Genomic DNA, 22,069 nt, shown 5'->3' with positions numbered 1-22,069 from the left:
GGACACTCCCTATAATTGATACATGCTATTTCCACTCATAGCTCATTGGTCAGAACTTAGTCACATGTCATAGTTAGCTGCAAGGGAGGCTGGGAAATGTAGTCTTTATAACAGGCAGCCAAACGCCCAGCTAAGACCAGACATTCTTCAACAGGAAACGAAGAATAAATGAAGTCTTCGACATACAGAATAAATGCATAAGCATAGAGATTAAGTTGCTATAATGAAAAGACCCCCAAACTGGAACACTAGTTCCGAGAAGGTAGGCAGTTCTGTCCCACTGGGTTTTACAGGGACCCAGGTTTGTTCTATCTTATTGTTCCGCCATCCCCCAAAATACCGTCCTCATCCACATGGTCTAAAATGGTCCATAATCACTGAGGCTGCAGTGGGGGAAGAAGAAAGTAGAGGGCATCACCTGGATGTGGCACGCTTTGCACCCGCTCACAGCCCACTGGCCAGAACTGAATCACATGGCTCACCTTGCTGCAAAGGAGTATGGGAAATGTAGTCTGTAGCCCAGGAGGCCCTCAGCCTACTGAAGCTCAGGGTCCGGTTTCTAAAAGAGGAGAATTGGGACCAAAGGGCAATTAGCAGTCTTCACTAGCAGTTGGACAGCTGGGATGAGGGGTTGGGAAGGACCCTGGCGGGACTGAAGTCTGTCTGCCCTGGGGTTAGAGCTCAGATGCCAAACTGCAGACTCACCTCTGCTTGGCTGGGTGATGCTGGGCAAGACCCTGGAGGCTTTGACCATCTGGTCTGACCATGTGGTTTGCTTTGGAGAAGAGGTGAGGAGTCTGGAGAAATATTGAGAACGTGGAATCAACACAACCTGGTGACTGATTTAGTGGTGAAAAGTGGGCCCCCAGGGTTGGTGGCCATCTGGGAGGGTGGCTGAGAAGGGAGATCCAAAAGGAGAGAGCATGTGAGAAGAGCCAGTGGTCCCATCCATCCATCCATCCATCCACCCATCCATCCATCCATCCATCCATCCACCCATCCATCCATCCACCCATCCATCCATCCATCCATCCAATAATTCATTTAGCAAATATTTATTAAGCAACTACTCTGCATTGGACATTTTTGTAGGTGCTGGGAATGTAGCAAACATCCTGGCCTCAGGGGGCTTACATCCTGGCAGAGAGGGACAGACAATAACAAATCCCCAATTAAAAATATGACCTATCAGAGGCTGATAGATACTGTCTGGAAGGATGGGGCAGGACACAGGGAGACAGAATGCCTGCGAAGAGGTGGGGGGCTATTTTGTTTCATTAAAGTATGCCAAAACAATCCCAGGCATCATGTAGCCTCACTCATAAAGTCTGTCAGTATGGTCCCTAACAGATCAGGAAAAAAAAAATTTAATGTAAACATCACTCCATTATCGCATCCATCACAATGAACGAATCATTCCCTAGGGTTCTCCATTACTCAGGCTGTATTCGGCTTTTCCCAGATGGTCTTGAAAATGTCTTGTTGGTTTGTAGGAATCAGGGTCCAAAGGGTTCACATTGCATTTGGTTGTGAGATGGGTCTTGTGGGTCTTTCTCTTAAGCTATTGGTAGGCTGAGGTAGGATGGCAAGTAGGCCTCTTAGAAAAGGTGAAATCTGAGTGAGGTCTGAAGGAAATGAAGAAACAAGCCACATGGGGCAGTGGGGACAGCATGTGCAAAGGTCCTGAGGTAGGGACATGTGAGGAGGCCAGCGTGACTGCAGGGGAGTGGCTAAGGGAGAGAATGGCAGAAGATGGTAGAAGACAGAGAGGTAAAGAGAGAGAGAGAGAGTGTGTGTGTGTGTGTTTAGGGAAGGGAACAGGACATTGGATCATGGAGGGTCTTGTAGGCTGTGGTCAGGACTATGGTTTTTACTCTGAGCATGAGGAGAGCCCTCGAACTGGAACAGTGGAGCATCAGACCCATGCCCCTGCCTGTATCCCTTAGCCCCATCTGCAACTTAGAGTTCCAACTCCTGTCCAGACACACCTTTGTCTCTGCAATGGACACTAATGGTGCTCCAACCCCTCACTCAAACCCCTTTATCAGGTGGGCTCCCCAGCTACTGGGGGTGTGGCTGTTAACAGCCCATAGCTGCTCCCACCCTTCTCCAAGAATAGCCCATGGGAACGGCTGTGTCCAGAGATGCATGAGAGGTCACGCCTTCCTGGGGTAGTCCATAACCGATGACCGATGGATGGAGGGATAGAAAAGGCAGACCCCCTTGCAAGCTCCAAGGGGAGCGCCTCGGTGGGTGGTGCCATCCATGGAGTAGGGATCCCAGCTGGTGGTAGTTGGGATCAGGCTGAGGCCAGACTTCCCCCAGAGCCCTCTCCTCCCTCTGTTCACCCCCACTGCCCTCCCACACCAAGCCCTCCCTCCAGAAGTTGGGCCCCAGGAATCCCTGGCTTAGGCTCTGGCTTGTGGAGAACCCACCCTCAACCGAGCCTCCCTCCCTCTCCCGGTCCCATCAGCCTCTCCCTTCCCCAGTGTTTGTGCTTTTTAAACTCCACCAAAAATGTCATGGGCTGGTTTCTCTCATTGCTTCCAAACTCCCTGATAAATTCCACTGGCCAGGCAACCCCAGGAGAGGTTTTCTGGAGCAAGGAACCCCATAAATCACCTCGCTGCCACTCCAGCGTGGGCAATATCTTATGTAAAAAGGTGTTTCCTGGGAGCGCCACAGGCAGGAGAATCCTATTACAAGCCGCCCCATTAATTATAAAGAGTCAAGCCGACCCTTTGCTGCGATTTTTTATCTTAAGTCCGAAAACTGATTACCTTCACCAATCCTTCCTCTTCCCCCACCCCCCCCAAAAAAAAAGAAAGAAAGAGAAAAAACCACCCCAAGGAATAAAATAAATGTTTGAAGAACAAATACCAAAGTTTCTCCATTTAGGAAGGACCAGCAGAGAGAGAAGTGGGTGGGAAAAGGCCTTTTATCTTCCTTTTAACGTAGGAGGTAGCAAGGGCTTTAGCCTGGGCTTGGCTTATGTACTTTCCTTGCCTTGTCATGCCTAGGAAGTGGGAATTACAATCTGTCCCATGTTACAGATGAGGGAAACTGAGGCTCATTTGAGGTTACGTGAAGTAGTCCTTTCTTCTGTAAGGTGACCTGAGTGTGGAGCAGGCTGAGTCTTGGAAGACCCAGGTTCAAACTTCACCTTGACTTCCTACTAGGTGGGACCCTGAGCAGGTGAATTCACCTCTCTGGGCCTCAGTTTCCCCTCCTGCAAAACAAGGAATAAAAGACACCAGTGGTTCCCCCTGCCTGGTCTTGAGGCTGCCCTCCCCCACCCGCCACACTGATCTGTTTGGTCTTGAACAAGCCTAAGTCAGATCTTTCCCTCACCCTGTTTAAATCCTATGTCCCCAGTGCATTTAGGATAGAGGGCCCATCCCTCACCTTGGCCTACAGAACCCTGCATCATCTGACCTCTGCTGACCTTTCAGACCCCAGTCCCTCCTCTTCTCACTCCTCCAACGGCAGCCATGCCAGGCTCCTCCTCTTCCTGGAATTCACCAAGATTGACCTTGCCTCAGGGCCATTGTCAGTGCTGTTCCCTTTGCCTGTCACACTCTTCCCCCAGATCACAGTTAAGTGAGCACTTCTCCTCCTGCAGGTCTTACCTCAGAGGGGGCCCTCGGGGCTCAGGGCCTGGCCTTGCAGGGCTGAATCTAGGTTTAGGCAAGCAAGGCACTCACCTGGGGAGCCAAAAGCAAGGGGTGCTCCAAACTCAGCAATCGAGATAAATATATTGTAATAAGACATTTTTCCAATTAAAATTTATGCGGAAGAAATTTGTGATGAATAAAATAGTGACATTTTAAATAACGATGGGATCTCACTTGGTCTTGGGCGTCTCACTGCACCGAATCCCAGGCCTGTCAGGTCCTGTCTTGATTGAAAAGGTTGCTGTTTTGCTCATTATGGGCTATTGTGCATTAATTTTGACTTTTCAAAATATTATATGAAAACATGACTTACCTTGATAACTGAGTTTTTGGTACGCATCTCTCCTGTCCCGCCACTTACATTTTGCGGGCAAGGCAGTACCCCTCTTGCCTGATCTTGGCCCGGCCAGGCGCCTCTCTCAGCACCCCGGTCCTCTTGATCTAATTCCCTTCTCTTTCTTTTTTCTTTTCTTTCTTTCTTTTTTTTTTTTTTAAGATTTTTATTTATTTATTTGACAGGGAGACAGAGATCACAAGTAGGCAGAGAGTCAGGCAGAGAGAGGGGGAAGCAGGCTCTCCACTGAGCAGAGAGCCCAATGTGGGGTTCAATCCCAGGACCCTGGGATCATGACCTGAGTTGAAGACAGAGGCTTAACCCACTGAGCCACCCAGGCTCCCCTGCCTTCTCTTTCCACTGCTCTTTGCAATGATGACTCTTCTCCCTTGGCTCTTGTCTCTCCCAGTAGAATATGAGTTCCACGAGGACTGGGATGGAACCTGTTGTATTCACATCTGGAACCCAGAGCTCGGAAGAATGCCCAGTGCATATTAGGCATTCAACAGATATTTGCAGAAAGAAGGAAGGAAGGAAAGAAAGAAAGAAAGAAAGAAAGAGAAGAAAGAGAAGAAAGGAAAAGAAAGTTCAAGAAGTCAGGTGGATGTCTGTCTGTACAACTTTGTTATAGGCTCTTTGGTCCACCTCCCAGGCCCATTTTCCCAATAAGGAGGCTGAGGCCCAGAGAGGGTGAGTTACCTAGTCAGCCCCACACAGGAGAATCCCATGGGGCTACACGTTGACCACAGAGAAGTCTCTGGTGACCTGGAGTGGGCCAGGCCCGGGCCAGCGATCCTGCCTCGTGCACATTCCGGAAACACGGTCCCTGAGCTCCTGTTACCAACTCAGGCTGTTCAGATCCATGCATCATCTTTACTGTTAACGCAGTTCATATGTTTCTTGAAACCTTAAACACCTTTTAGAAAGAAAACGTTATCATCGCTCTAAGTGGAGAAACAGTATCACTTCCCAGAATTAGGTAATAAACATAACAATAAATAAAAGCAGAAACAAAACGATGCCTGGGCGTTGTCGCTGGCTTCTGCTGGGCCAAGTCTCCAAGCCTGTCTGCAGTGCATCTGATAAGCCAGCTGGAGACGGGTGTTTAAGACCCACTAGCACCCAACAGAGACGGGCCCTAAGACAGTCAGAGGAGCGGAAAAGGTGCCCCAAAGAGTGACTTCCTGCTGTGTATCAGGCTCCTGTAAAAATGCCCTGTTCCTCCAGACGTCCCTGGATGTCGATCTGATTTCAGGCCCCCCACCCCCCGCAAAAAATGCGTGAAGCAAACTCCTTCCAGCAAGGTCCGCCAGGAGGGACATTGGAGCCTGAGCCCCCCCGGCTGGCTCCCACAGAGGCTTCAAAGACTCCTCATGCAGCAGCAGAGAATGGACTTTTTTGTGAGGCTTGGGTGTCCTGGAGGTCCCAAACATAATGAAACTGCATTTATTTTTTTATTTTTAAAAAACAGGGTGAAACACAACGTAAAATTAATCGCGTGAACGTGAACCATGCCGAGGTGTTTAGGGCATAACGTGGCTTAACCTCCTTCTTATCCAGTGGCAAGACATTTCCATCACCCGAAAAGGAAATTCTGGGCCCATTAAGCAGCCCCTCCCCATCCCCATCCACCCCCCACCCCCCAACCTGTCTCTATGGGTGTGCCTGTTCTAGACATTTCTTATAGATAGAGAAGATCAGACGATAGATGGGGTTTTTTAAAAAGTATTTTTATTTATTTATTACTTTATTTTATTATTTATTTATTTATTTTAAAGTATTTTTATTTTTTTGTTTATTTATTTTGGGGGGTAGGGCCAGTGGGAGCAGAGAGAAGCAGACTCCACAATGAGCAGGGAGCCAGACTACGTAGTTTTCTTGTGACTGGCTTCTTTCCCTCAGTGTCATGTTTTTGGGGTTCTCCTGTGTCTTAGCAGGTGTCAGTCCCTCCTTCCTTTTTATGGCTGGGTCGAAAAACCCCGCTGAATGGAGCTACCACATCTTGTTTATCTTTTCATTGCGGACAGCGTGTTTCCCTTTAAACAGATCACCGAATTATTCCTGATTAAGCCTTGACCTCCTACTACGCGCCAAACACATTCTTATCTTCGCAAGCCCCATAATTTTCCAGCTGGTGGAAACACGGATATCTTTAAGTACATTCTGGAAAGTCATACATTGTGTCTCTGTCCATGTAGGCTGTGAAGTTAGTCCTTGTTTTTAAAAAAATGTAAGAGGTCATTGTTACTCTAACTATACCACGATTATGTCAACTAGGGTCCGACAATGAACCCGCGCGGGTAGATCTGATTGTAGCCCTTCTGTTCACAGCGAACCTCAGAGAGGTTGAGTGCCCAACGTCAGGTCACACAGTCCCTGGTTTCAAGTTACTCACAGCCTGGGGATGGGGACAGAGACACAGCGTGGGTTGGCGTATTACATGGAGAAGGATGTGGACACAGGCTCGGCTGGTGGCTTCATCTTCCCTTAGTCAGCTTGACTGTGGAATCGGGGACCCTGCTGCTTCTGAGCAAAGAAGACTCAACACGGTGAGGTTTTCCTGCAGCGCGAAAGGGATCGGTAGCTCAGGATCTGGGTGTGTTCCAAGCCAGTACTCCTGAAACCGACTGTGTCCTCTGAGCCCCTGGGGGTCAGACGAATTCTGGATCTGAAGTTCCAGGATGGAGCCTTGAGGGTCTGCCTTTCTGCCTGGCTCCCGGGTCCTGCTGCCGAGGACCACACTTGGAGTATCCCTGGGGCTCTGAATTTGGTTCCCAGCTCTGGTGTGAACGCTCTGTGGGTGCTTAGGCCAGTCTCTTGCCCTCTCTGAGTCTCAGTTTATTTCCTTGGTCAATGGGGGCATTGTCCTCCATCTGGAACATTCTCTGAAGGATTAAAAAAAAAAAAAAAGTGGTGTTGGAACTAGAAAGCCCTAGGCGCCTGCTGGGGTGAGGGATTTCCTCCCAGAGCCCCGAGGAGCCCATCAGCAGGTGCTAGGGCGAAGTGGGGGGCAGTCCTGGGCCCTGGCACAAAATGCAGAAAGAGGAGGCCGGGGGCAGCGAGGCCCCAGAGAAGTGGCGGGAGAGGTTTCCGTTCATCAAAGAAATGGCCCATTTGCAATGATCGGTTGCCCAGGTGTTAATAACGCTAATGGCATAGGAAGGGTAAACCTGGTCACTTGGCTGAACAGAAGAAATATGCAGAGAAGTGTTCAGGTTTCCATAAATCAGCCGTGTGCGGCACTACGAGGGAGACAGGACTTAAAATTCCGGTCAGGAGATGGGTATTCTCATAATCCGAGCTGGAGAGGTAATTTATTCTGTTTATATCTTTTTACTGCACGACAAGGCTTGGGAGCAGGAGCCCTCCACAGCCATTCTGCATTTTAAATATTAGTCCTAAGCACAGTGGGTCAGCTTTCGTGCTCTGTGGGGTGTTCATTTCAGGGCCGGGGCCGGGACTGGGGCCGGGGGAGAGCCTGATGATGGGTGCTGGAAGACACGTGGTTTCACTGGCCAGTGTTGCCGGAATGACAGCCTGGGGGCCGCCAGGGACAGGCGAGGGGCCCCTTCTGCCCGAGCTGGAGGGCACAGCCGGGGGCTGGCTAGCCTCCTTACGTGCACGGCTTAGAGTATTTTTTTCCCTCTCTCGGAAATCTTTTATTTTTAAATGATAATAAATACAGGTGATGAAGAGATGTAGGAGAGGAACAGATACATTAAGGGAGGTGGGAGGGGGTGGGGAGCAAGGAGGGTGAGTGGAGAACCAAGGGCAAGGTGGAGAAGCCAGAAGTCCTTGTGTCTTTTGACCTTGGCAGTTTTTATCATGCCCTTTGCCCCCTGGCTGGTTCCGTTGGAAACCACCACCCCACCCCCGCCCGCCCAGTCTTTTCATGGCAGCTGAAATGCACGGATTCGTTCTTGTAGTTGCTCCGCAGAGAACACAGAGAACGAGACCTTAACCTGGGCCAGGCTCTGTCCTGGGTCCTGGACCAACGTGAGCTCTGGAGGCATGACGTCTGGATTCAAAGCCTGGGTCTGTCGTCACTCCCTGGTGACGTGACCCGAGGCAGCTCACTTCACCTCTAGGGGCTCAGTCTTCTCATCTGCAAAGTGGGGTCAACGGCACTTGTGCTGAAGGGCGCCTGAGGGTCTGCGGGGACTCCAGATGGACAAGACTTCGTTGGGCAGTGCTCCTGCAGAGTTGGGGGACATCGGAAGCAGCGTGGGAGCTTGAACGTGTGGAGTATCCGAGACCCCATGCCTGGGAGCTGTGCCGGCAATGGGCCAGGAGGCCTGGGGAGACAGGTCCTTCCAACAAGCAATGACCTCCGATCACACTTTGGGAAAATGGTTGGGGTGTCCAGGGACCAGCGGTCCTCCAGCTCTCCCTCTTCCCTGTCCAGACTCTCTGAGGAACTGCCTCCCTAACTTAGTACACCCAGTGCCACGACTATGGGCCCCCCAGGGACACTGTGATGGGGTGAGTGGGGCTGGAGTTTCTCCTTTGAGAGTCCCTGGCTCCAGTAGGCTCTTGGAGAGGTGAGAGAAGCTGATTTTGGCAAGCTCCCCGCTCCCCTCCCCGACTTGTCCTCCTCCAAGGAAGCCGGTGGGGGCAGGGAGACGGGAGTGGGGATTGAACCTTGGGACCCAGATTTCCAGAGCCTTGGCCGCAAGTTGAATGCTATCCCTCCAGTGTGGATGAAATGCCCTTGTGAGCCCGTTTTGCTGTGGGGCAAACCAAGGCTCAGAAAAGTGACAGAGTGACCAGTCAGAGAGTCTCCTGGACCCCAGGGCCCTGGCTCTGTTCTGCCCCCATCCTCTTCTGAGGTGACCGCTGCTCCCATCCTGCCTTGCTCACGAACACTCGGAGGAAGGGCCCTGGGAGCTGGCCCCAAATACTGACCTGGACCCCACAGATGCTGGCCCCTCCTGGACTCTGGCGTCTGGAACAGCGGCAGAGTGTCGATGGGACCACCTCGGGGTTATTCAAGTCCTTCCTGATTCATGGCTGGACTCCTGCCCCTCCCTGTTCTCCCGGATGGAAACTGTGGGCCTCTGAAGGGCAGGTATACCCTGCGTACATGTGAGAGCACGCACGCACACAAGGACGTGAGGTTCAGGTCTGTGTGTGTCCATGGGGGTTGGGCATATGGGTTCAAAGCAAGCATGCAGGGGCGCGTGGGTGGCTCAGTCACTTAAGCATCTGCCTTCAGCTCTGGTCATGATCCCAGGGTCCTGGGACCAAGGCCCACATCAGGCTCCTTGCTCAGCAGGGAGCCAGCTTCTCCCTCTGCCTGCTGCTCCCCCTGCTTATGTGCTCTCTCTCACTCACTCTCTCTCTCAAATAAATAAATAAAACCTTAAAAAAAAAAAAAGCTGGTATGTGTAGGGATGCATGCGCGTGCTTGTGTGCATTTCCGTATCTGTGCAAAGATGTGTGGCACACACATGCGGGGAGGGGTGCACATGAACGTGGATGTGTTTGCATGTAGCTGTGCAAGCACAAGCCTGTGGAGTGTGTGTGTGCCTACTGTCTAGCATGTGCCTGGGTGTACAGCTCTGGAGCGTGTCCGTGTGGTTGCTGTGTGTGTCCATGTGCCTGTGCCCCCGGCCGTACGTGTGGCTGTTTCTGTTTTGGCACATGTTTTTGTATGCGTGACTGTGCAATCGTGTGAGCATCTACCTCTTTGGTGTGTGTGTGTGTGTGTGTGTGTGTGTGTGTGTAATTGGATGGGGGAAGGGAGGGGTGCTGTCACAGTGAATTCTCACCCTGCGGGTCCACTCAGCTGTCCCCGTGATGGGGTTCCCTGACAGCTCTGGCTCAAGCTTTCCACCTGGGTAGGCGGATGGGGGTCCCAGCGTACCCACAAGAGGGAGTCCTCCCTCCTCTTGCAAACCCTCTTCTTCCCTGCTCCTCCCTGCCTCTGCGACCCTGTCACAAACCTGTCTGCACGGAGCCAAGTTCTCTCTGTGGTGAAAGTTCTTAGGGAGCCCTTCTCGAAAAATGCACATGTTTCTGGAAAATGTTTGGGGAGCCTGACAGAGATAGGGTCTGGAATCTTGCAAATTCTTTCTTGGGTTCTACGACTCATTAGAGTCAGGACACTGTTGTGGAGCAGAAGCACAACCCAATACGTACACAGGCTCGAATCCCTGCTCTGCCACTCCCCAGCTATGTGACCTTGGGCAAGTCCCTTCCCTATGTTAGCATCTTTATGGGGCACATAATACCTACTCTGATACAAGTCCAAAGATTTAGCTAGGAGGATATTTATTCCAGCGTGTTTTAAAGTGGTAAAGCAAAACAAAAAAATGGATGGACCCAAATGTCCAACAACAAAACTGGTTAAAAAGAAAACAAAACCCAAAAAAGGATGGGTCACCCGTCACCAGCAGGTTTCAGCTTATCACTACCAAGAATGATAGAACTCGGACCATGATCAATTTATTAATCCAGGCGATATTGCTGAGTGAACCAGCGCCGGTAACCGCGTGGTGCGTAGAGAATGATCTCCAGCTTCAAAACGAAGAAATAAAGAAAAGTCTGGAAAGAAAGACATCAAATTCATTACCGAGGTGTTTGAGATTCTGGGTGATTACATTTCCTTCCTTTTGTTTATCTGAAATTTTGAAATTTTTCTCAATGAGCAAGGGGCGTTCATCTGAGAAAGACAAACACATATAAAGGAAAGGAAAAGCCAAGCCAGCCGCCTTGCGGTATTCTCATGAGGTCCACATCCAAGAGGGACAGGTGAGCTGGACTCTTAGAGTATTGCTTGGTGGGCCACTCCTCTGCTCCCTCGCCCCCCTCCCCTCTGGCATGCACCCACTCCCCCTCCCCAGCTTGGATGAAAAGGGACTCAAGGCAGGACACGCTCACATTTATTTTTATCTCCCTCATATGCTTTTCTATCCCTACAGTGTCTGGGTTGGAAGGGAAGGTAAGGAAGCTCTTTCCCATCTCCGCTTTTGCAAGTGAGGAAACAGGCCTTGTGTTCAGGGAGTGGCTCAGGCTTCCCAGATCTCATCTAGCGCTCTTTCCATCACGCTGATTTACCCAATGGTGCCAGCATTCCTTCCATCGGAGTTGCACATCACGTCAGCTTGGCTCTCCCTGGGCTCCTTCTGCCCTGACACAGCCTTGCCGGTAACTAGAGTCAGTTTACCAGCCTGCCCCAATTACACGAGGCCGCATTAGGAGGGAAGCTAGAGTTTTTCTGACGTCCCAGGGGCAAACAAATCACACAACCATTCATTGGCCAAGTATCTTGAAGGCCTACTATGCACTGGGCAGGCTTGTGTTAGATGGTGGGTGGTCTTTATATAAAGCATGGGGCTCTAACGCGCTGGGCACGTTGTAGGCAGCCACTTTCATTATCTAGTGGTTCTCAAACGCATGCCCCTCCAGGTGGCCCAATACCCATCAAGTCTGTTTTCCCCGGGGCCCCTGAACTAGAGAGGAGAATGACTCTGTTCCCTTGGAAGGACTCCGGGGGCAGGCATACACACACACACGAAAGAAAACCACACAGCACTGAGGGAAAAAAAGAATTTTTTTTATTAATCTTTCTTTTTTAAAAAAAGTTGATTTTTTGTTTTTTTTTTCGGTTTTTTTTTTTTTTTAGGTAAACCTCTTTCTGTCTCCCCTCCCTCACTCTGCCCACCCTCCTCTTAAAAATATAAAAATGTCCAACCCCAGATAACTAGAGTACAATAAATAAACAGTAAACACAAAAACATACTTTATTTGTTTCTTCTTTATACAAAATAAGGAAACTAGAAGCGTTCGACTTCCAAAAAAGTATAATACTGTACATCCTGACGACCCCGCCTCCAGGCCCCGGGCAGGGAGGGTGGTCTATGGGCCGGAGCCCGAAATCTTGGCGCCTTGCCCAGGGGGAGAGCGGGGTGGGCGAGCGTTCCAGTCTGGCCTGGACCCCCCCCCCCCCGGGCTCACAATAAATGTCAAAGGAAGGAAGGGCTGGTGGGGGTGGGTGGGGGGTGCCTGTCCCCCGGGGCCGGGAGGTCCGGACCGCCCCCTTCCTAGAAAGCTGACCTTGATCCTCAAGTGTGGCCACCAGGGGGCGCCCGCGCGCAGGCGGCTCCGTCCTCCCGCCGGTGACCACCACCCCCCACTCAAGCGCGCCCCCTCCCCTCTCCATCTTCTCGCGCCCTCTCCGGCGGGCGCTCGCTCCATCTTCTCTCTTCCTCATTTTGCTCCCTTCCCTCGCTCTCCCTTCACTCTCTCCCTTTTTCTTATCATCTTGTTTTAAAGACGGGGAAAGCAGAGTGAGAAATAAGGTCACCAAAATGCCACTCGGATGGCAGAGAGGGGGAACGACCAGCTCCGGCCCTCGGTCTCAACCCTCTGTTGGTCCAAAGAGGTGGTGGTGGTAGGGGTCGGGGGGAGTCTAGAGCGTGCTGGAAATCTGTCGACCCTCCGCAGTATTGACTTTGGTCCCGAGCACCGCTCGCGCCGCCCGGAGAGCCCTGGCAGCGGGCCGGGGTGGGGGTGGGGGGACCCGGGGGCGCCCCGCCGCGCGTCCTGCCGCGCGTCCCGCCGAGGAGCCTCGGCCGCTGTGTGCGGACCCGGGAGGGAACCCCTGAGCGCGGCGTTTCGGTTCGGGCGGCTGCGTCCGGGGGCGGCCCGGCCCGGCGGCCTTACCACACGGCGGCCTCGTTGAGCTCGGGGTTGGGGTGCGACAGGGGTCCGCTGTAGCCGCTGGCGCCGCTCATGGGGAAGGGCGGGCTGGGCCCGCCGCTGAACACCTCGCCGGGCAGGGGGTGCAGCGCGCCGGGCAGGCCCGGCTCCGGGCTCGGCGTGTCCGGGTGCGAGATCATGTCGGTGAACCTGGGGTTGTCGGCGGCGTGCGGGCCGGCCAGAGGCGGCTCCAGCGCTCCCAGCGGCGTCGAGCCGGGTCCCGACGCGGCCAGGAAGCTCGAGTCGGCCGGGGACTGAGCCTGTGACGGCGGGCCGTGCGCGAAGAAGTCGTAGTTGCCTCCGGGCGCGTAGTAGTCGCCTTGATAGTCTGCGGGCGGGACCGGGACGAGACAGGGACAGGTCAGAGGCGGCCAGGCCTGGAAGGGGACCCGCGTGGACAGAGGCCCAGACCCAGCGGGGACCGGGGGACACTGATTCAGGGTGGCGAGCCCCGCAGAGACGGAGAGAGCCCGCGGCTGGCTGAGGAGGGTCTGCGGGGGAGGACGCAGCAGACCCAGAGCCAGTGTCAGGGAGAAAGACTGTCAGAGGCGCCCAGAGGTCCCGGACACCTACCCTGAGACACCCACAAAGCAGAGGGAGAGACTCAGAGACAGAAACACAGAGAGAAAGATGTTGTGACTTCAAAGTCAGAGGTTCCCCACAGACAGAAAGGGAGAAAGACAGTGAGTGGCAGGGGAGACACAGACAGTGACCCATCCTAGACCGTGTCTTAGGACTGGGGAGAGATCCGCAGAGAGCCAGAGAGAGACACAGAAAAAGCCAGAGACAGGATCCGTGAGCGCTGGGCAGAAAACAGAGTGACAGGGGAGCAAAGAGGGAACACAGCAAGGAGCCCCAGAAAAGAGACTTAGAGGCACCAAGACCAAGGCAGAGACAGAGACCAGGACGACGGTCTAGGACAAGCACAGAGAAAGAGATGAGAACAGACGTGTGGTTAGAGACACGCTGGTAAAAACCTGTGAGAGACTCAGGGGCTAGAAGAAAGCTCAGGAGAGGCAGAGGCACCCACAGATCCGCCAGATGAGTCAGAGACATCAGAGATGCGTGGAGTAGAGCTTGGTGGCGAGGCTGGGGTGGACAGAGACCAGAGCATCAAATGATTGAGGGGGGCGGCCGCCTGGCAGGGAAGAGGCCAGATCTAGACCCCACACCCCAGCAGCGGAGAGGGACTGGCGAGTTGGGCCAGGGACATAGCCAACAGCACTCCGATCCCACAAGGCAGCTGAGTACCGTCTCCTTCCCCGAGATTACCCCGTGGACCTGGCCCACCCTTCACCCCCTCTAGTCCAGCCCTGCGGCCTTCTGGGTGAATATGGGGGTCTGGCCATCCGCGCCACCTCCCTAGGCCTGAGAAGAGAGGGAGGGCATGCCCTGATCACCCACATCCAACATTTCACGAGCGCTTAAACATGCATTTGCCTGGACACCCAGTTTCTGAAATATTTGGGGACAGAATCCTTCTGAGAATCTGCTGATAGCTATGGGCTCTCTCCCGAAAAATGCACAAATCGCATTTTTACCCAAAAAATCAGGGGGCGTAAGGGCCCCAGGTTATAAACCCAGCCATTTTCAATAAATGGTTTCTGCATCAACTGTTTGACCTCTTCCCAGAGTCCTCTCCCTGGGGACCTCCTCCAGGTCGGTCTCCTGAGGGGTTGGGGTGCGGGACCCCCATGAAAGGAGCCCCTTGTCGCCGGCACCCGTGACAATAACCCGCTTTGTGCGGTGGGAAAAGCAGCGCACACCCAAGCGGGGCTTCCTCAGCAACACCCCCTTCACCCCGCGCTGGGTCTTCGGGTCTCAGTCACCAGGGTGACTTCCGGACGTCCCCTGAAGCCCGGCCCCCCTTCTTTCTCCAAACCCTTAAATCAGTCCAAATAGGGGTGCCCTAAGGCGCGGCCTGTAGACGGTTTAAGCAACAGCTAAAACGGTCGCCAACTACTTTTTAAAAACCACTCATTCCATTCTCCCCGAAAGTGAAGTGAAAGGTTGGAAGCGGCGAATTGGGGCCCCTAAGAGACGGGGATGGGGGATGGCCGCGGCCCGCAGCGAGCCGGCAAGCCAGCAAGGGCCGCGGCCCCCGCGCGGAGCGCGCCGCCTCGGCCCATATGGCGGCCGGGCCGGAGGTAATTGGAACAAACGCCGTCTGAAAAGGGCACAAAAGCCGCAGCTGGGGCTTTGTCCGCGCTCCCACGGGGAGCCGCCGGCCCCGCCGCCCAGCCCCTTTCTCGCCCGCTGCCGGCCGCCGCCGCCCGGATCTCCCAGCGCGGACTAGGCGGGGCTGCCTCCCTGGGGCTGGGGGGTCCTGCCCCCCCATTCCGGAGAAAGAGGGGCCCGCGTGTCCTGGCCCCCACCCCATCCAGCAGACTCGCGGGTAGAGGAGGCGGCGGGACTGGTGGAGGCACACCAGTCCTCGGGGAAACCTTGCTTAATTACCCAGGCGGGGAGAAATTCCGGACTGCACCGGCCCACCACCTCCCCGCGCCGGTCGGAGATGGTGTGCGGAACGAAGCAAAGATAGGGAGAATTCGTGGCTGAAGACAGCAGGACGGGTCCACCATCCAAGCTGCTCTCGGCATCTGCAGCCCCAAACCCGGGCAATGACATCGCACAGTCTCTCCCCCAGAAGCAGACCCGCACAGTTTGCCCACAATTTCACGGTGCGGTGGGCCTGGCCAGACCTGAAGATCTAACCTCCTAGGAGGACCATGTGCTGAAGCCTTCCTTCCTGGGTCTGCCTGGGGACCGCAGGGCCTACCCTACACGTTGGCCCTGGCATTGCCTCCAAATCCACGTGTCTAAGAAAACTCATCTCTCCCCAAACTGGGCCACTAGCCTCCCCGCTCCCCAGGCCCGTGGCACTGAACAACTCAGCAGAGATCGGTCTCAAGCACTGGCACTCTGAGGGCTCTCCAAATTCAGAGGCTCAGAAACACAAGGGGGAGGTGTTTTCCTTGAGCCCAAAGGTGGGGGAAGGACCATGAATGGATTTCCTAGAGCACCTGGGGTCTCAAAAAGCCAGTAAGGGAGCTGGGACGGTCGTGGGGGGTTGGACTGGGTCATCACTGCCGGTAGGAAGGAAATGGAGGGGTGAGGGGACAAGGCACGAAGGAGAAAAGGGAAGGAAGAAAGGGAGCAGCGGCAAGGAGAGTTCACCGGAGCCTGAGCCCCAAAACACCAGCAGCAGAATGCCTCTCTGCGGAACTCCAGCTCCTTGCAGAGAGTGGGTAACTGGGTGGGCCCATCTCTTACACTTCCAACCCCAGTGAACACTGGTGGGCTTGGGGCTGGACAATGGGCGAGAGTCCTGCCCACAGAGCAACTGCCCGCATCCTGGCTAACAGTGCCAGACGCTGAGCGCATAGTCCCCGAGGCGGCACAGGAGGTTTGGACTGGCAAGCTAGCTAGCAGGTGGCCCCGGATGGATTCGGACCCCTCCATCCCAACTGCCTGCGCTGCCCTCCAGTGCCTATGTTCCTGCTGGTGCCAAGTGCACCACACCGCCAAGGGCAAGGGCAGCAGGAAGGCTGGGAGTCAGGTGGGGCCAGCGTGCATGTCGATTTGCAGTGTTCTCCTTGGTATGATGCTTGGGGTGTGGGAGCCTGTGAATCTCTTTGGGTGTGTTCATCCGTGAGTGAATCTGCGGGAGTGGCATGCACCTGTGTGTGTTGTTGTATGTGATCACGTGCCTAGATTTGTATCCCCGAGGTCTCTGAACTCCAGTGCGTGCGCATAAGGGAGTGGCACCCGTGTATCACTGTATGGGTGAGTGGACCCATGCATCTGATTTTGTGCCCAGGAGGTATCTATGGGTGAGCGGGTGCTCGTCTGTTGCTGTGTGTCTGTTAAAGGGTGTTCATGATTGTGTGTGTTCCGCGTGCACAGAAGGGAGGGAGGGATCCCCGGCGGCCAACACTGCCCGCATCCCACCCTGCGGTCCCTGCGTCCTCAGTCCCCAAAACCGCAGGGGCCTGGTGGTAGGGCAGCGCGTTCCAGGGTGGGCGGGGGCGGAGTCCTTACCTCCGTAGTAGGTGTACGGAGTGGACCCCAACATCTCAGACTCATCCAAGCGGCCGCCCAGCGGACGCATGCGCCGCGGACTCCGGAAGAAGGCGTGTCTCCGGGCGCCCAGTGCGCTCAGCTGTTTCATCCTGCGTTCTTTGGACCTTCGGTTCTGGAACCACACCTGGGACAGGGCGGGAATTGTGAGCTCGGGTCCAGGGTGCCGATGACTTCCTGCCCAGGCCTCCCCTTCTGGGTCCTATAGCCTTCTCCGCAACAAGACTGCCCAGAGGCGGGGACCGGGCGGATTAGGCCGGGAGAGGTGGAGAGGGGCTTCGGAGAACCAGCCAAGGGTGAAGGATTTCGCGGACCCGTGGGGCGACTCATAAAGACTTGGGCTTCCTGGTCCTCGGCCCGCCCTCGGCCTGACGGCTTTATAAAGGCCTCCCGCCCTGCACGGCTCTAGTCCTGGCCCCTCGGCTCCCCAGCCTCCCCAGCCTCTCCAGCCGTGTTCTGGCGGTCTGTCTGTCTGCCGGCGCACCCGCACAAGGGAGGGGGGCACGTGAAAAACCTTGCCCCTTTCTCTGCTCCGAAAGATGGCAGGAGAGGAGGGATACCCCCGTGAGGCTTAAAACTCTCCTTGAACGGGGAGCGGGCGGGATTTCGAGGGGTGAGTGACCCGCCCAAGACTGCACGGTCGGGAGTACAGCAGGACTATACGCGATCTTTTGGTTAGAAGTTCGACCGGCTAGCCCTGACGTCGGGCACACAGTCTGCCCTTCGGCAGACCCGAACTAGGCCCCCTCTCAGCCAAGGGGGCTGGGTGGGAGCCTCCCGGACTCAGCTAGCCTGGGGAAGGGTGACCGGGGGCCGGCCGCACCTGGATCACGCGCATGTTGAGGCCGGTCTCCTGCGCCAACTGTTCGCGGATGTGGCGCGTGGGCTTGGGCGTGGCGGCAAAGGCGGCCTTGAGCGTCTCCAGCTGCTTGGCTTTGATGGTGGTGCGCGGGCCGCGCCGCTTCGTGCCGGAGTTCTGCTCCTCGTTCTCGTTGTTGGCTGTCTCCTTGTCCGACGACGTCGAGTTGTCCGTCTCCTTGGGGTCGTCCTGGAGTGGGTCCTGGAGGTCCGGGGACAAACTGCGGTCCGTACAGGATGACACTGCGGCGGACGGAACGGGAAGAGGACAGCGGCGTCAGCGGCGGCCCAAGGTCTCTCCAATCGGGGAGCCGGTTCCCACCGATCCAGGTCCCCGCCATCTGCGCGCCTGGTTCCCCTCCGAGCCACGCGACAGCCCCTCCCCCCAGGGGTCCGGCGCCCGCCCACTCTCTCCAGGTGGGGCCCTGCCTCAGAAGGGACCCATCACAAGCCCCCTCGGGGCACTTTTGGGCTACTGCTTGGGTAAGGGGGAGGCACGCCCTCTGGGGAAGCGCGGCCTCGGTGGAGAAGGGAAGGGAGGAGGCTACAGATGCCCTCTAGGCCTCAGATCTTCCTCCCCATTTCTCCTTCATCCGGACCCCAATTGCGGTCCTCCCAGTGCAGCCTGAAATTACCAGGAACTGAAAAGACTCCGAAAAGGGGGGAATTGTGTGTCTCCAAATTGGGGGAGGAGGGCAACTTGGAAAAGGCCTCTCCGTGGAAGGAGGTGGGGAGGGGAGCTGGTAGCCCTCTCCTGTAGGACAGACTCCAAATGCTAGCCCCATACCCCAGCGCCGCCCCCCCCACCCCCCCCCCCCCCGCAGGCCTCTCTACCAGCCCTTTCATTTGCCCTAGAAATGCCGGGTGGGAGTGGAGAGCTCTGAGCCAGGCACAGAAGGCGCACAGGGGCCCAAGTAGAAACCGCCAGGCTGGCCTGAGGGTCTTTTAGGGCCTGAGACTGGGGAGGGGAGGAGTTCGCTTACCTGAATTGAGGCTGCCCTCCTTGAGGCTGGAGGAGCTCAGGTAGTCGTCCTTGCACACGAACTTGTTCTCGTCGATGACGTAGAGCTCCTCGCCCGTGGACAGCTGCTTGTTGCACACCATGCAGGTGAAGCAGTTCAGGTGGAAGACCTTACTGCGGGCCTTGCGCACCAGGTCGCTGGGCGAGATGCCTTGCGCACAGCCTGCACACTTTGTGCCAAAGCGCCTGCACACACAACATGGCCTGTCACCTTGGAGCAGCCCGGGGGGGGCCGTCCTCTTGAGCCCCTGACCGCTTCCCACCCACCCTAGGCTTTGAGAGGTCCCCATTTCCACATCTGCCAAATGAGAGCCCCCAACCTGTACTCTCTGGCTAGTGCGAGAGAGGGAAGACAAATGTCCTGGGCTGTTTTGGGGGCTGGGACTGTCACGCTCTGTTCACGTTTATTCGTCTTCCCCAAGGTTTAGAGCAATGGGTGCAGCCTTCAGCCAAGCACAGACCCAGAGCACCCCAAGGTGCTCCCCGCATCCCTGCCAGATCTGCCTGGGCTGCTGGAGACCAACTTGGCCATCCAAGTTATTTACATCTTAAGCCAGGCCAGCCAGGTTTGGGCCACTCCTTGGCTTTGCCTCCTGGATCCTGTCCAGTCTGCTGCGGCCCAGGTAAGGCCAGTTGGCCTGGCTGGCAGGTCCAAGCCATGGGGTGGGGAGCCTCTCTCCTGAGCTGGATCTGAGCAAGTGGGAAGGAACCAATTGCTGATTCCCAGGGCCAGCAGCTCCCAAGGCCTTCCAGTCCCCCACTCTGGGACCCGCGGGAGCTAGCTGGCCTTGTGGACAGCAGAGCCTCAGAAGAGCGGACTGTGGAAGGTAGGGATTGAGTCCCCAACTCCCCCCAAATCTCCGGCCCTGGCAGGCACCGGGAGAATGTGACCAGAAGGCGATGCTAAGCCTGCATAGCCATTACGGAGGATCTCTCAAATTCCCCCTTTCCCGCGTTCCCGTTCCCATTCTAAATCCCTTTCTTTCTTCCTTGAGCGCTTGGAGAAGGCCAGTCTCCCCCAAGTGGGTGGTGGCAGCCAGCACTGGGAGGGGTGAGGTGCGGGTAGAGAGGGAGAATGAGGGCCCAGGACCTTGGGGCCCCACATCTACTCATACCCATGTCTCTAAACAGGGCGAATTTGGGTGACGTTGATGTAGTGAGGGCATTAGAAGCCATAAGTCACTTTTGGCCTTATCCGGCAGTGTAATTGGCCATATGCACCTTATCAAAAATCATTAGGCACTTTGCAAGCACCCCACATTAGGGGCCTCAGGCCTCCGGAGCCAGGGAGTTTACACGTGTAAAGCCGTGGCTGACATTTTCTCCTATTCAAATTCCCTAGTGCCGAGCCGCTGGGGCCGGTGAGCAGCCTTTCTCCACGGTGTTAATCACGCCCCCCTTCCTTCAGTGCCCGGAATTCACAGGCACAAAGCCGGCTGTGGGCGCCTGGTGGAAACAGGCAGGGCTGAGCTGCCGGAAAACCCACAGCCTTCCTGGCCATCCCTTCGCATTTCCCAGGTGGGGAAACTGAGGTTCAGAAAAGTGACCTGCCCTGGCTCACCTGAGGGCCCCTATGGGCAGCAAGGGAAGGTGACACATCGCAGACTGGACCCTGAAGGTCCTGATTCTCAGCTTCAATTTCATTTGTACATTTCAAGAGGGGAGGAAATGTGTAAGGAGTTGGTGGAGGGGGAGCAAGGAGAAGGTTCCCTCCCTCCCTCATCAGAAGAGATCTTCTGGGCTGAGCCCCCTCGGAGTTGGGGAAGTTTCTGTTTGTCCAGGAGGGCTCTGGGGCCCTGGCCTGCTGGGAGGTCAGCCCCCCCCCCCCCCCCCCCGCCCCCGGGCTCCTGCGCTCCGCCCGGTGGGAGAAGCCTTCAGCAGCCCCTAACTTAGGCAAAAATTCTTCCTCTCTCAGAACAGGGTTTGAACTTCCACCCTGGAAGGGATTGAGGTCCCTGGGGTCGCAGCTGCAGGAAAGGGGCAGAGACGCGCGGGGAGCAAGTTTGTAAGGGCTTCTTCGCCCTGCCCCACCGCGGCTCCAAGCCGGCCTGGAGGAGCGAACTAGAGCCAGCGAAGCAGCGTTCTTCTTTCTCCACCCGGGCTCGGCGCTTTCCCGGACCAAGGACAGGACGAGAGCAGCCGGCTGACCCGCTTCCCGTGTAAGCTTGTGAGCCCAGGAGGCAGGTTGCGCGGTTTCCCCTTCCCCGGCGCCCCAACGGAGCGCGCGCAGGGCTGGCGCGCGGGGCGGGCGCGCAGGCGGCAGGGCGGCAGGGTGGCTGGGCGGCGGGGCGGCGCGGCCTCTTACCTGAAGAAGTCATTTTTGCAGTAGAGCTTGCCCTCGCGCGAGAAGCACTTCTCCGAGAGGTTGGTCTTACACTCGCAGCACTGTACGCATTTGATGTGCCACGCGCGGTCCAGCACGTTCAGCAGGAAGCGGTCTAGGATGGGCCGCTCGCAGCCGGCACAGTGCACCATCATAGCGCCCCAGCGGCTCGGGCCGCCCTGCCCTCCCTTTGGGCCCCCGGCCCTCGGGCCCCCGGGCCCCGCTGCTGCACTCCGGCTCTTATCTCGGCCGCCGCCGGGCGAGTCCGGTCCGGACCAAGACTCAGCCGGTCAAGTCCTTGGGTGATCGTTGGCCTGGCGCTGGGCTGCCCGGGGTGGGGTGGGGAGGGGTGGCTTTCACAGCCTCATGCCCGGGGCCGCGCGTCCCAGTGCTTGTTCCGGGCTCCCCCAGGTGTCTTGGGTGGCTAATGGCCTCGGCGCTGCGGAGCGGCTTTCCCCGGTGGCGGAGGCGCCGGCACTTTCCCCCACTTTCAAGCGGTCCCGATCCTCATCTTTGTCTGGCCGCCGCCTAATTCGCGCATCCTTATTCAGATTTGGTGACGTGGCGCGGCACGTAGGGGGCCCGGCGGCCAATGGGCGCGCGGTGGCCATGGCAACCTCTTAAATTTATAGCATATCTAAATTGGCTACAGCGTTGCGGTCCGGACAGAGCAAAAAAAACAAGGCATCAGTATTGTTGAGTATTAGCTTGTACCTGGTTCGGAGGCTAAGTAAGTATTTACCTTCCAGTTTGGGGCTGGGGGCGGGGGGCCGCGCGATCTGAAAACTGCATCTCCCTTCCTCTCTCTTCTCACAAATATCTGGGGGCCAGGATTCCAGGGCCTGATGGGAGAGGGACCCCTGCCCCGTTCGCTATCCCCGGAACTTGCAGAAGTTGCCCGAGTTCCGGAGCGCGGTCTACGTCCGCCTCCTCTTCGCGAGTCCAGCCCGCTCAAATTAGACTCCCTCATCCTCACGTCCCTGGGGTCTGCGCCCTGGAGCTGCGACAACGCGGTTCACGGGGCTCCCAGAGCCGGGCCCAGCTTCTTTTGTCATACACCGAGCTGGGGCCCAGCC

General features: G+C 56.1%; 1 protein-coding gene across 1 annotated transcript; it reads right to left on the bottom strand.

The window, feature by feature from the left end:
* Positions 1-11,570: 11,570 nt before the first annotated feature.
* Positions 11,571-21,503, bottom strand: LHX5 (LIM homeobox 5). Its single transcript, XM_082698908.1, has 5 exons — positions 20,976-21,503; positions 18,633-18,856; positions 17,615-17,892; positions 16,753-16,918; positions 11,571-13,039 (listed from the first exon to the last, which is right to left on the bottom strand). The coding sequence occupies exons 1-5, from the start codon at positions 21,146-21,148 to the stop codon at positions 12,672-12,674; spliced, it is 1,209 nt and encodes a 402-aa protein (XP_082555034.1). The 5' UTR covers positions 21,149-21,503; the 3' UTR covers positions 11,571-12,671.
* Between the last annotated feature and the right edge of the window lie 566 nt (positions 21,504-22,069).

Source organism: Mustela nivalis (genome assembly GCF_964662115.1).
Source record: "Mustela nivalis genome assembly, chromosome: 14".
Classification (NCBI taxonomy): domain Eukaryota; kingdom Metazoa; phylum Chordata; class Mammalia; order Carnivora; family Mustelidae; genus Mustela; species Mustela nivalis.
Note: the sequence above shows the minus strand (reverse complement) of the source record. Positions and strands in the feature narration are given on the sequence as shown.

Excerpts from the sequence above, each read along its gene's own strand:
- LHX5 (XM_082698908.1), bottom strand. The coding sequence starts at position 21,148 with ATGATGGTGCACTGTGCCGGCTGCGAGCGGCCCATCCTAGACCGCTTC. Across the intron at positions 17,893-18,632 it reads GGAGGGCAGCCTCAATTCAG|TGTCATCCTGTACGGACCGC; the intron begins GTAAGCGAACTC and ends CGTCCGCCGCAG. Across the intron at positions 13,040-16,752 it reads TCCGTACACCTACTACGGAG|ACTATCAAGGCGACTACTAC; the intron begins GTAAGGACTCCG and ends TCCCGCCCGCAG.